Source organism: Alternaria atra (genome assembly GCF_907166805.1).
Source record: "Alternaria atra isolate CS162 genome assembly, contig: 28, whole genome shotgun sequence".
NCBI lineage: Eukaryota > Fungi > Ascomycota > Dothideomycetes > Pleosporales > Pleosporaceae > Alternaria > Alternaria atra.
In genome coordinates this window covers 3,409,770-3,423,500 of record NW_025091326.1, presented here as the reverse complement: position 1 = coordinate 3,423,500, position 13,731 = coordinate 3,409,770, and the positions used below count along the sequence as shown (strand labels likewise).

The following is a 13,731-nucleotide window of genomic DNA, read 5'->3' as shown; positions in this document are numbered from 1 at the left end:
CGACTAGCATGCTGATTGATGTCAAATTGACATATGCTCTAAGAAGTCGGAAGGCCTAAACTTCAACACCGATGTTTGGTGTCTCAGGACGGCTAGCGTGGCGCAGGTGCGCTATTTGTAGTGTCTCCTTGTTCGTCCTTCCACCCGTCCCGACCCATAAGGCTGGGGCTGAGCATGGCCTTCCGAACGCCCATGTTCTCCTCGTGGTCTTTGTTTGCGGCTTTCTCATCCGAAGGGTTTACCAAGGTAAGACATTTGCTCGTGGTGATTTTCGGTGGCTGAAACGCAGAAACAGTGCACGAGCTTTTTCAACCACGTTTCTCACCGCGCTTGCATGCGAGGAGATAAAGAGCTGACATATTGTGTGCATCTGTGGAATATGAGAAGCATGTGGGACTTCTGGCAACTGATCTTTTCGAAGCTATGACGTACCTTGTGAATTATGTGTACACACTTGCGCTGTAGGGAGATGTTCGTCCAGCCATTGACGCATCGTCCTCCTGCTCTCTAGTCTCTTGTTCTCTCTCTGTGTTCCTCTTTTCTGTCCTTTACCTTACAGAGACAACATATCCTAGATGTCACCACGAGGTGTAGAGTGCGAAATGTTATGAAGCAAGCATACTTTCCACTGTGTGGAAAATGATTTAGTCACGAAGAGTATTCTATATATCCGATACGATCAAAGTGGTTTGTCACACGGCACAGAATACTAACCTCTACGAGGACACAGTAATAGTGGACTTCCGAAGCAGTGGATCTGGCTCCCGCTGCTCATCAGGTTGTGTTCGGTTCTGCTTATCAAAGAGATACGACTTGCTGCAGCTGGTGGGAGACCAACAAAAGGACAGCAGTCATAGTCAGACGCTGTCAACGAACAATGCGACTCTATCCTTCACACTGCACTTGGCGAACTTGTGGTATCAGCGACAGGCAAATCTGCTTGGGCATACTATTTCGAGACACCAGGAGCAACCGAAGCAGACATATCTCGTTTCACAAAGAGAACATGTCGAATGGCAGATGGCAGGTGGAAGAACACATTCACGGTGACGCAATGTTGGCGAAACAGCCGCTTCTTGGCCAAAGTACAACAACATGTCATGTTACCAGGCTATTTTGATAAGATCAAACATGCGAAAACTTTGTCAAAGATGTAGGTTTACGCTACTTGCTCTACGCAGCTTGATACACACAAGGAACTGCTCGCATATTAGCTCCTTAGCAGGCGCTTCCCGGATGCCTTGCCAATGTTAATTATTACAGCCTATAATGTTTTGGTTACGCTGGGTTCTCATTATTCGTCATCCGTAATTTCAAGGGAGTAAGGCTGACGAAACAAGACCGAGACCGAGTATGAGGCCAAGATGCCATGTCAAACAACTGGGTCCGCCTGTTTCACATGGTGCATTCCAAGACAACCAACATTGGTATCTAACATTGAATGTACCGCCCAAGCGCGAAGATAGGATATAACATGTAGAGGGCCTCGTAAACCAGACTACTGTATACTCGTCAATCCAAAAATTAGCAATCATGATGTCCTATACTTCTGAGAAAACGCCACTACTCCCTGTTGTCGAACGCACACTCGACGCCTACATCAACAAGATCGACCAACGCCGTCGCGACGGCATCGAATACGCATTGCTAGTCTCCACTCTGTTGCTTACGGTCTTCCAGTTTCTCGTCCTTTACAGCGGCGACAGCCTTTTGCCCGTAGCTTTGGATGGGCACTGCTACGTCCTGTTGGCCCAGCTTGCTCGCGGCCTGCGCATGTCAATTCCCGCCAGCCTGCCTACAGCAGCCATCTTTTTCATCGTCGCACCCTACCTGGCGCAAAAGGAGCGTGTTGTGATGACGCGGTACGCGATCCTCGTCTGTTATTTGTTGGGCTCGACGCTGGGCGCGTTGTTGCTCTAGACGCGCAAGGGTCCTGACTCGACTTGGCTCGCGTGGGGATCGGCGGGGAGCGATAACGGCGGGAGGTAGCATCCTTGAACTTTTTGGGCAGCTTCCATCGCAAGACTCATAGGGCGCAGGACGTCAATTGAGTGAGTCAGAAGAGACAAAGGGCACAAGAATATCCTCAGGTATGTTGGATTCTACTATTGAGCTCCGTTGAGCATTGTCTTCACGAGAGTTTCTGCATCATCGCGATTGTCGCAAACAGCGACTTTACAAACGACATATCTGACGGCTCCATCCAGTGCGACCGATTGCTCGCTCTATGTTACTCAATATGTCCCTCACACGCACCAACCCACGCTTTCTTACCCGTACAAACCGCATCTTCACCTCGCAAATACGAACATATGCTGCGCCAGGTGACGGCGTGATCCCACCTGCGAAGAAGAAGTATGTACCGACTTCGGGCACATACCCGCTCGGGTTCAAGGCTGGAAGTGCCCATGTTGGTGTCAAGGCTTCCAATACCCGCTTCGACGATCTTGCCCTCATCGCATCCGATACACCATGCGCAGGAGCAGCCGTCTTCACGACAAACAAATTTCAGGCAGCTCCAGTTACAGTTAGCAGGGATATGCTGAAAAAGAGGAAGGGCGAGGGAATTAGGGCTGTGGTGGTAAACTCTGGATGCGCCAATGCCGTGACGGGACGAGGAGGTATCGAGGATGCTATATCCATGGGCAAAGAGACCGACAAGTGCTTCATACAAGACAAGAACGGTCAAGATGACCTGAAAGGAAGCCGAAGCATTGTCATGAGTACCGGTGTCATTGGCCAACGTCTGCCCATTGACAAAATCACATCAAAGATACCGACTGCATACTACAATCTCGGAGATACGCACGAACACTGGCTAGGCACCGCACGCGCAATTTGTACGACTGACACGTTCCCCAAGCTCGTCTCAAAGACATTTACCCTACCAAGCACCCAACAAGAATATCACATTGCGGGTATGACTAAAGGCGCAGGCATGATCCATCCCAACATGGCCACTCTTCTAGGCATAATATGCACAGACGCGCCCGTCGCCCCTTACCCACTCCGTCAAGCGCTCGTCTCCGCCATCGGAAAATCTTTTAACAGCATATCCATCGACGGCGACACGTCTACCAACGACACAGTAGCTATTCTAGCCAACGGTGCCGCGGGTGGACAGCCCATCAACTCCGCTGATTCTCCAGACTTTGCCGCTTTCCAAAAAGTCCTCACAGATTTTTCGATTGACCTGGCGAAGCTAGTCGTCAGAGACGGAGAAGGTGCAACCAAGTTTGTTACTATCAAGGTGACAAATGCCGCGTCCTACAAGGATGCACACCGCGTAGCTTCCACTATCGCACGCTCACCGCTCGTCAAGACAGCCTTGTACGGAAAGGACGCAAACTGGGGCCGTATCCTGTGCGCGACGGGCTACGCAGAAGGTGTCGACTCCGTTGTTCCCGAAGAGACAAGCGTAAGCTTTGTACCCACGGACGGTAGTGAGGAGTTAAAGCTGCTTGTCAAGGGTGAGCCGGAGCTGGTCGATGAGAACAGGGCAGCCAAGATCCTAGAGGCAGAAGATTTGGAGATTAAAGTTAGGCTGAGCGAAAAGGAAGGAGAGGAAGCTGTCTTTTGGACATGTGATTTCAGTCATGAATACGTCACTATCAATGGTGATTACCGGACATGAGGAGATGTAGATATGAACGTTTTATGGAGCTATTTACGTACTACTGCAGCTGAAGTATCCATGCCATCCATCGTGTACTATGTTAGGAGGTGTCTACACCCAAAGTCCCTGCGCATCGCGGCCACATGGGTCCTCTCTGAGGATTCAAGATCTGAAATTCTGATGACTGCCACATACGACCATAGGATCTTGAGATCACGGCTTCCCGTTCGCTCAGCCCTAGTTAAGCAAGATACCGGCGGATTAGTAGTCAGGTGGGTGACCACTGGCGAATCCCCGCTGTTGTATGTTTTTTTGCACTGGTGTATATGTCCATGGACACATGCATCTTCGGCCTCTACTTCTATCCTCTTTTGATGCATGGAAAGGAAGCATGCATGATGAAGCACGAACTGTACAATTACAACAAGTGCCCCATGCGTACTTCCGGCTCCCCTCAAAGTAGATAGATGGACAACCCAAGGTTCAGATGAGAGCACTTGCGTATACGAACAGTGCGACACTGAAGCGTAGACCACGTTGCTACAACACGTTACTTCTTCTGCTCAATTCAGACGTTCTGCTGTGGGACACTACGGGTATGTATGTGGTATGCACTACGGGTATGTATGTGGCATGTACATAGCCCATGCTGACCATGCACGTACGCACGTCCGCCCCGCTGGCGTAGGCTTAGTACTGTTTATCTCTAGTCGATCACTCAAGCGAATGTGTACAATCCCATGGGACGCTATAACATCGACCTACCGAAAGTGCCGAAAAAATATGCCCTAGACTTTAGCTGCGTAGTCCGTTTGTGGGGTAAACGACATGCTAGAGAGGTAAGTTGCATATGCAGGTGCACCTGCAGCAAGGCCGATCGTGATTAGTGTCCCGAACCTTGGGTAGGTACACGGAGGACCGATAGGCCGAAGGCAGGCTATCTTGCTCTAAGGTGAGGAAAGGTGGGTTCTTTTGCGGGTAGAACGATACTGTTGGGACGAATGGGCTTTCGTTGAGAGGCGGTTAAGGATAAGAGGGGTTGAGAGAAAAGAAATGGTGCGGAGATTTAATTCCACGACTGGTGCTATTGGTTATTTTGGGATGCGGATGTGTGCCATTGTTTGCAGTATAGGTTCTGCTATTGGAGTCTCTATTCAGCCAGGCAGACTAACTACAACTATGCTCGGGGTATAGTACGTTGAAGAAAACGCGAAGTTTTTGTAATTGCGCAGCCAAGCAACTCATGAACTGGAGTGGAAACACGATAGACATAATGTTAAGGATCAAGAAACATGTTCAATTCGCTGAGCAAGAAAGACTATAATATCCGCTACGTTTAGATATGTTCTGGTTCTCGTCCACGTCGTGATTATGCCATGTAAAAATGACTCTCCTTTCAAGTCCAGCGTCCACCTTAGTATATCATTACGCTTGCATCGCTTGCAAAGAAACAAGAAACCCAAACACTATGGCAGACACAGTGATAGGCGCAATATGTACGTCCCATGTGGCCTTGCAACGCCTCGCCTAATGAGAATATATGCCAAATTAGACGTTAAGAGTAGGAGGGCCAGCCGTTGTTATCGTGGGTATCGTTGGTCGTTACATCGTGAGGCGGAGTTATCCAATGGATAATGCAAAGTAGGAGGTGTCGAAGTGATGATCTAGAGGACCATGATATGGAAGACCAGGGGGGTAAGAGCTAAAAGATGTAGTCGCAAGATGAGGGGTATCGAGAATGGCGAAGAAAGAAGCGTCCAGATCCAGGTGATGAGATCCAGAGGTAGCGCAAAAGTTGAGATGGAAGCCAAAAGCCAGTGACAACGGAATATTGGTGGTTTGCTTAGAAGCGAGTGGTCGAACTGCGGGCCAAGCCCGGTCTCGCAGCCTTCTTCTGTGGCGAGCCGTTAGGTGCGACAGCCAACGTCCGCGCTCCTATCTTCTCAAAACCCTGAAGCAAGTCAATACCTGGCTCAGACTCGTCACTGTGCAACAGATGGAAAATATCTTCATCGTCCTGCTGCTGTTGCTGTTGCGGCTTCGCAGGGACATGGAAGGACTGAGGAGGCGTAAGACCCGAATGTGTGTTCTCTTTGCTTGGCTGGGGAAGAGCGAAGTTGGAGAGAGGGGTAGATGTGGTAGACTTCAATATGGGAGCCTTGATGGGCGACAATTTCTTGGCAGGTGATAGGTCTGGGATGTTGAGGAAGGAGGACGACATTCTCCAGTTGGGCGTAGGGGAGTTGGCCATGTTCCCCTTAGCACCAGTAATGTCGGCGAGGACACCACTTGTGGTGACAGCACGCTCGAGACGGGGACGCTTAGCAGATCGCTTTAGCGGACTCTCGTTGTAGCCAAAATCTCCAAAGATATCAAAGGTACTCTCGAAGCCATGGCCCACAAGGTTGACATTCTCTTCGTTGGGGATTGATACAGCCGGGCTCCAAGCCTTGTTGTCGAGGAAGGAAGTGTCGACCCACATAGCCAGGCTCTTGTCCGGTGAGCCGCCTACTAGTTCTCGCATCTTGTTACGGTGGTTACGTAGGTTGGTATTGGGTGATGCGGAAGCGGGTGGGAGGGCAGGACGCTTGAAGACGATAGCAGGGGTAAGAGGGTCGAGGACCTTACTACCCTGACGAACCGGCGACGAGATGACAGGCTGCTTCGCGTGAGACCTGGTCTTGGTGGGAGAGTCGTAAGAAGAGCCACGTATGCGAGCAATTTCTTCTTCAGCGCGTCCTCGCTTGAGATTAGGGCGATCGAGATCCGCCTCTGAAGTGAGTAGAGGTCCCATTGGATTACCCTTGGTCGCGGATGATTCAATGGATGAGTAGTAGCCGCTGTCACCAAGGCCGTTGAACTTGTGCCTGCGTCCGCCCGAGCGGCTGTTGGGTGGGAAGTGTGGGGCACGTGGCGGTGTGTCCTCACGAACCGAACGGGATCGCGAGACAGGTGGAGGCGGTGAGGAGTGGATGTCAGTTGGTGGAGGTGAAGACGGCAGTTGACGGGGCGGCGGCATGCTAATAGGATCATGTCCATCATGAGCAGCCGGGTCGGAGCAGGGGATGGTAGCCTCGGAAGAAGGCAGCTCGGCCTCTTCCGGAAATTTGCTCGAGTCAAATCCTTTTGTCGAGCTCATGGGTGGGAAGCTAGCTGACATGGATGTGGACGGACGCGGGAGATCACTAGTATATGCCGAAGCAAGAGATTCTGAATGAGCCGGTCGACGGACAGGCTTGACCTTGTGATACTGCTTCTCGAACCCAGCATTGATGACCCAGTAATGGCCCTTTCCAGGGTCGTCCTTGGGGCGCTCTTGCTTAGAGAACGATTTGCTCAGGCTGAGGTTGTGGCGGATGCTATTTTGCCATCCTGTCTCTTGTGAGTTGCGATAGAAGGCGAATGTGTCGGAGATCCACTTGTAGATCTGGGCGAGGGTTAATCGGCGGCTCGGTGCTCTTAGGATGGCCATGCCAATGAGCATCGCGTAGCTGTACGAAGGCTTGTTTCCGTCGTCTTCGATGGTGGGCATCTGGTCTGGGTTGGGTAGTGGACCGTCTACTTCTTCAATCTTGATGTCCTTGACGAACTTCTGCTTCTTGCTGATGTTCATATTGGTGCGGTCGCGTAGTGGGGCAGCGTCCATCAGTGGTCGCTTGTTTCCCTGCTTCATAGGCGGCTCTGCCGCTGACATGACAGACATGACGGGGCCAGAGTAATACGCGTTCTCCTTGTCCATATGAGACGGATAGCCGGACCAGTACTGGATATCGCCGACCATTGAATGTGAGCCCTGCGAAGACGCGGTCTGGACCTTCTTGGTGGGCGCGTCGGTGCGAAACCACTGCTCTTGCGGCGGCGGTATCTTTACGGTGTTGAGGCCCTTCTCAACAAGGGCGCTGGGTGGAGGAGAGCTGGAGACTTGGCGGCTTTTGCGGGGGGATCCTTTGGCGGTGAAGGGCGCGGGAGGGGTGAGAAGCGTGTTTGAGTTGTTGGACACGTCGGTAATGGACGTGAAGGCGTCGAGGTAGCGTGGGTCAAAGGCGTTGACTTGATGGTGGTCGTGAGGTTGCACAGGGTCCTGAAAAATCTGCATGGAGGGTTGTCGACGCGCTGCAGCCATGGCGAGACTCAGCTACAAGGGCACCAACAGCCTTGTATAGTCTCTCCAGACGCTTTGACGCGTGAAGTCGCGTCTAGAAATCCAAAATGGGTCCTTCGAGGCGACTAAGCACGGTCGGCGGGTGCGGTGTCGACTAAGATTGCGCTGACGATGGCCAAGTGTATAGTTATATCGACAGTAAGGTGTGGGCTATCAATTGTCGGAGGGAGTATACTGCCTATCATACGCGATGCAATTCTACGTGACTTTGTGAGAAAGGAGCTCGTTTGAGGGGGTGTAGGCTGCTATCTAACCTGTGCTGATGCGATGAGGCAGCGGAGCAATTCGCTTAAGGGCGCTAAAAAGTAACCTCTGACGACAGTAATGCCGGATCTGCAGCGGGAGGGCGGTGTGCGTTTTCTTCTGATAGCAAATAAATTGAGGGTTGGGGCAGGAGAGATTCGAAGACGCGAAGTGGGCGATGAAACAACAAGACAGGAAGAGGAGAGTCTTAGCCTGCTGCTCGACGGCGGAGAGAAAGCGGGCAGGACAAGAGAGCAAGTAGGCAGGCTTGGAGGCAGCTGCAGCGCACCTTCCTTGGCTGCCACCGCAAACGCACCTGCAAGGAAGGAGCAAGGAAGCGTGGCCAATGAGGCGGTCCGAGCACGCGTTCCCTCTGATCGATCGCACGTCATGTCCCATCTGGCCCAGGGACAACCTCGTGCCGGCAATTACACTAGCCAGCTGTTTGCAGTGGGCGTGCACGGTAAGGCTGCTGCCATTGACGCCCATCTGAAACCCGTTGCTTTTGCCCGCCGTGCCCATCTGAAATCTGACGCCTGTTGCGACAAACGACTGGGAAAGTCACCAGCATGTAGGCGCCTGTACAACGCGCCGGTGAAACAACAGATTCGTCGACGCCGAGTACTCTACAAGCCGGTGGTTAACAGCTATCGTATGCCTAGGGAAGATGTCCCGGGGCGTGCTGCACAGCCTATCGAGTGCTAGACGGTGGCACAGTCTGATCCGAACACTAGGGGCGCATGAAACTCGACAAACGACACCCTGGCTCTTAGGTGCAGCTCAGCTCAACCACTCAAGCCACAGGCCGACACCCTAGGGGTACGCTGTCGACGCTGCATTGCTGCCCTCGTGGTCCAGAAGGGTCTCTACAAACTACCACAGACACCTCATTTCGATCTCAACTCCAGCGCACGGAACTCCTCCTGCATCGCGATCGCAAAGTCGCAAATGAGATGAAAAATGCCATCTGGTCGACAACATGCGCAAAATCTCATCTTGGGACACTACGTGAAAAACGGGTAACTCGTCGTAATGCGCTCCGAGTATGCCGTCTTCATGCGAGGGAGCCTTCGCTACCATGCTTCCATGTCAGCTTACCCCAGTATTGTACCCCACTCAACAGTCACCACGCATGTACCGCATCCGGAGTGCCGATTTACACATGCTTAGCTCTCCATCTTTCTCTTGTCCATTACGAATGATCCTTTTCCTTGCGGCTCGGCTCCTGTTGAAAGGCGCAACGCTCATATCCGGGCTAGACAGCCGTCGATAAACGTATGTGGTTCCATTAATAACCTCCTAAGCGAGTCTTTACAGATCACGATGCGGAGCCTCCTCCGTGATTAGCAACGTGGGGCGGACGGCTCATCATGGTGATCAGCGGGTAGCCGCAACTTCGACCTCAACAGTGTCTGTTCTCTGCGCGCCTGTGCCAGCAAACAGGCCTGTATGACCCGACCGGGAAGTGTATTTCGAAGGCAGAGGCCCGCCCACTGGTCGTTTTCGCAGCCTGCTTCACTTCGTCCGTAGGTCACCCGCCCGACGTTACCTGTCTGATCGGAGCCCAAGTTGTGGCCGGTACTTTACGGAAATACAGTTCTACGACCAATCAAGAAAATTGCATTCTGATAATCCTTGATTATGAAACCATGAAGCCAAAGTCTAAACCATCAAGATTGAAGTCAGACACAGCTAAAGTCTAGAACGTGGGAAAGTGACATGTGCGATTACTGAAAGTCTATCTTGTACAGCCTTGCCCGTCGCCGTATGGCCCTGCGTCCTTTCATTCCGATCTTTTCACCTAACCGCACAGCTGACGTATCTTCAAACGATCTGTCCGCCAGTCAAAGTTCAAAGCGTGACATGAACATGCCAAACACTGAACCGCCCACGCGGCCTTTCACCAAACTCAAACGTATGCTCTATCGGGATATTCTCTTGACCCTTAGTAGTATATGGATGGAAGCTCATTGCTCCGGCCGCAAATACCGTTGCTGTTCTGCATGGGACTGCCTGCAGTGTTGGGTAAGGGCAGGATACCCAAAGAGATCGCTGTCAGAAAGATCCTGGATGTACCGGAGTAGAGTATCGGGCACGAGGTAGGGCATGTACTCTTACTACATTTGACGGCGCCATATGGGTAAGAGGATTTTGAGATTGAACGGCGTTTGATGCAAGGCATGAACATGAGATGGGAAGACCTAAGAGCAGGCACGAGGATGAAGCCTGCTCATGCTGGGACAAAGATGACTGCAGGTGTGGAAGCCGTGGTACTGGGCGAAGGTCATGCTAGTGGTAGCCATTGTCATTTGAGTTGTGCCATCAAAAAGTACTTAGGACACGTTAGTTGCAGTGATGAATTGATAATACATCACTGTGATGTGGCTCCCGTGGGAATGTGATAAAACCTGAACCGTGATGTGCAAGGTTTTGTCATGTGAATGGTGTTCAGATAGCAGTAACAAAGATGGCACAAAGTCATAAGAGATAGTTGTGAGTGTCAACCAGAATGTACTTGACTTCAGGCCGCACGTATTACGAACTGTTCTTATCTTGATCTTGATATTCTGTACCCGTTCTGTTCTTTTCTTAACACGGAGTATTACAAACAACTCTCAGATACGATAAATGAGAACTAAACCATTCGAGGCACCTACTAATATTATGTGGTACAGCAAGAGATATGCACAACGAGAAGCTACGAAGAGGAGGTCACAAAATCTTTTAGCGAGTGAAAGGAACACATGATTTTAGAGATGGCATTCAAGAATTGATTGAACAGAAGAAATTGGGTATCTAGGTACAAGTGCACCAAAATGGATGGTCTATCCTTTGTTTCCAACAACAGTGCTAGGCAAACTCAACCGCAATCTCTAATTCCAAGTGGTCTATGTGTGAACTCCAAAGAAAGCATGTTATCATTCGTCAGCTGCGCCACCATTGCTTTGGAAAACCAAAATAATAATGAAATAGATCATCTTCGAGACCCAATCCTCAGACCTGGTACTCCCTTGAGACCCATCTTGCCAACGGTCGACTTCTCCAACATAGGCGGCTCCGGGCAGCCCATCGTATATGCGTAATCATTTGCCAAACGAACCAAATCAGCTGTGCTGATCTGCAGTTTCTTGACGAAGGTCTTGTTGTAACCAAGGAATGCCTGATATGCCTTTGACTTGGCTACTTCATCAACGTTGACGAAGGCTCGGTCAATGTTCGCCTGGTGCGAGGGTAGACGTGACACTAGGTCAACAGGGTAGGGGTTGATGGGCAACGTCTTGTTGATCCTGGGGAAGAAGGCTTCTTGCTCAAAGAGAACTAGAACAGCACGCCCATCCTTGCCGGCACGAGCTGTTCGACCGACTCGATGAACGTACTGGTCAGTGCTTGAAGGAAGACCCAGCTGGACGACCAGACCAACATTAGGGAAATCCATACCGCGACCGACGACATCGGATGCGAACAAGATACCGCTTTGGGCATCCTTGAAGTCCTGGGTCGTACGCGTGCGAGCAGGCTGAGACATGCGACTGTGCAGCTCAAATAGCTTGAATTGTGGCAGCGCATTTCGGTATAGGTCGTAGAGTAGTCCGACACCGTTCGCGGTGGTACCGAAGACGATGGCCTTGAAGTCGGTGGGGTTCTTGTTGTATTCCTCTTCAATCAAGGCTGACAACGCAGGGAAAGTTTGACCAACAGTGGGAACAGAGAAGAAGAACTGTGGTACGCGCTCATGGGTCGGCACCTCGTTCGGATCGACAGTCGAGAGATGTGTGTAACCAGGGAACAGGACAATCTTAGCAATATCGAGAACTTCTTTGGGTAGTGTTGCGGAGAAGCACATTCCCTGCCAGCCATCGTTCTTTGGTGGGATGCGCCTTAGAATCTTCTTGACCGCAGGTGCGAATCCGGCATCGAGCATCTGGTCCGCTTCGTCCAAGATCACCGTTTTCAGATCGGAGAACTTCTCGCGGACTTGCTCTTCACCCAGGATGTCGTCAAGACGGCCAGGGGTAGCGACCAGAACGGTAGGGTTGCCGTTCATGAAGGCTTTGAGGTTAGAAGCACGGGAAGTGCCGCCGAACGCAGTGTGGCACTCCATCTTTTGAGGCAGACACGCTGTGACACCGTTGCACTCTTTCGCAATTTGTAGAGCTAACTCGCGCGTAGGACAGACGACGAGGATGGCGACCTTGCCTTTCCGAGGCATATTACCGGCTAGGAGGTTCTGGATCGCAGGTAGTAGGAAGGCTACTGTCTTGCCCGTACCTGTCTTTGCCTGTACAACGCAGTCGGAGGACAGTGTGGGTAGTTGGGTGAGAACCTTTTGTTGGACTGGAGACATAAACCTGTGGTAATTAGCAATAGCGTCAACAAAGAGCAGGGCGGAAAGAATCCTGCTTACTCAAAGCCCATCTTATCCAAGCCATTGAGCAATGCTGGGTGTAGCTTGTTCTTCAAATCGGAGAAAGGTTTCGGTGCCGCATCGCCAGCCGCAGTGCTGTACATCTGCCGCACGTCGACACCGGTCTCGGGCTTCGGCTGTGCATCTTCAACTCTAGGACGTTTTGGCTGCTGCGACATGGTCGAGCGAGGATTCGTAGGCCCGCCGCGCCCAGGGGCACCGTTCGCACGATCACCGCCGCCGCCACCTCCGCCTCTGCCGCGAGGCCACTTGCGCTTCGGTGGTGCAGACATGACTGAGAGTTGTGCTGGAGGTTGGGTGTAGTGTCTGTGTTGAGTGAGGGAGACGACTGTTGAGGCGTGGCTATGTTTTGTATTAGTTGCTAGAGACAGGCGCGATGGAATGAGGCGAGCAAGAGCAAGCGAGCGAGATGGAAGAGAGAGTGAAACTAGTTTCATTATCTTCATTCGTACATACAAAGTAAGTCTCACTGGAAGACCTAGAGAAAAGTAAAGAGATCGAGGGGTTGTGACAGAGTGGATGCCAAAAGTATTCAGCATCTAGTTTGTGTTGCCGCAAAAAGTTCAGCGCGCGACGTCAGTCTGTGCTTTCTCAATCTGCAAACTGAGTCAGCAGCCTGCTTGCCACCAACTCTACACCAAGAATCCGTCAAACCTAGCGTGACGACCACCCAGTCACGCAGATTTCTAGAACCGGTAGCCAGTTGGTTCAGGGACTCGCGATGTTCTGTCTGCTATATCCTTTTCGATGACCTCAGACTGCTGTAGCGCCTATCTTTCTCATGTGGTTACTCATCTTCTCGTGGTATCTATCGAAGAATCTCTTCACCTAGCTTGTAGTCTCCTCGATCTATTTGTCTTTGAGGTTTTGCACTGGAACTTCGCCTACAAGCTCCAAGATGAACATTGTCGTAGCAAAAGCTCAATGCCAAGCAATCCTTTCGGATTCAATCTGAAGCGTCAATCCTGATAAGGAAAATCGAAATACGGTACATCCATGTCATCGGAAGATTCTCTTCCAGTATTTCAAGCTGTGTTTTTTCGTACGAAACACTATGTTGTATGACATCACAAATTCAGAGACAAACACGAAACTCGCTCAGACCAGACTACACGGGTACTATCACCATGACTGCCCTTACATATAGTCCTCGCAACTACAAAGTCTCCAACTATCCTAAAGTTTTACTAGAGCCCGAGTAGAGGTACACAATGACTGGATAGTCAGTGCACACAATGGGACATAAATACTGCATGCCTTCAATGGGCTGATCAATGATGAATC

At 51.1% G+C, this 13,731-nt stretch overlaps 4 protein-coding genes across 4 annotated transcripts; 2 read left to right on the top strand and 2 right to left on the bottom strand.

Annotated features, from left to right (window-relative positions):
• Positions 1–1,533: 1,533 nt before the first annotated feature.
• On the top strand, positions 1,534–1,920 carry ALTATR162_LOCUS8139 (uncharacterized protein; the record flags this gene model as incomplete). The annotated part of the gene is made up of 1 exon (XM_043315769.1): positions 1,534–1,920. The coding sequence occupies one exon, from the start codon at positions 1,534–1,536 to the stop codon at positions 1,918–1,920; it is 387 nt and encodes a 128-aa protein (XP_043171704.1).
• Positions 1,921–2,239: 319 nt separating this feature from the next.
• On the top strand, positions 2,240–3,634 carry ALTATR162_LOCUS8138 (uncharacterized protein; the record flags this gene model as incomplete). The annotated part of the gene is made up of 1 exon (XM_043315768.1): positions 2,240–3,634. One exon carries the CDS (start codon positions 2,240–2,242, stop codon positions 3,632–3,634), a length of 1,395 nt encoding a protein of 464 aa, XP_043171703.1.
• Positions 3,635–5,459: 1,825 nt separating this feature from the next.
• Positions 5,460–7,739, bottom strand: ALTATR162_LOCUS8137 (uncharacterized protein; the record flags this gene model as incomplete). The annotated part of the gene is made up of 1 exon (XM_043315767.1): positions 5,460–7,739. The coding sequence occupies one exon, from the start codon at positions 7,737–7,739 to the stop codon at positions 5,460–5,462; it is 2,280 nt and encodes a 759-aa protein (XP_043171702.1).
• Positions 7,740–10,995: 3,256 nt separating this feature from the next.
• ALTATR162_LOCUS8136 (uncharacterized protein) lies at positions 10,996–12,719 on the bottom strand (the record flags this gene model as incomplete). Its single annotated transcript, XM_043315766.1, has 2 exons — positions 10,996–12,370; positions 12,427–12,719. 2 exons carry the CDS (start codon positions 12,717–12,719, stop codon positions 10,996–10,998), a joined length of 1,668 nt encoding a protein of 555 aa, XP_043171701.1.
• Between the last annotated feature and the right edge of the window lie 1,012 nt (positions 12,720–13,731).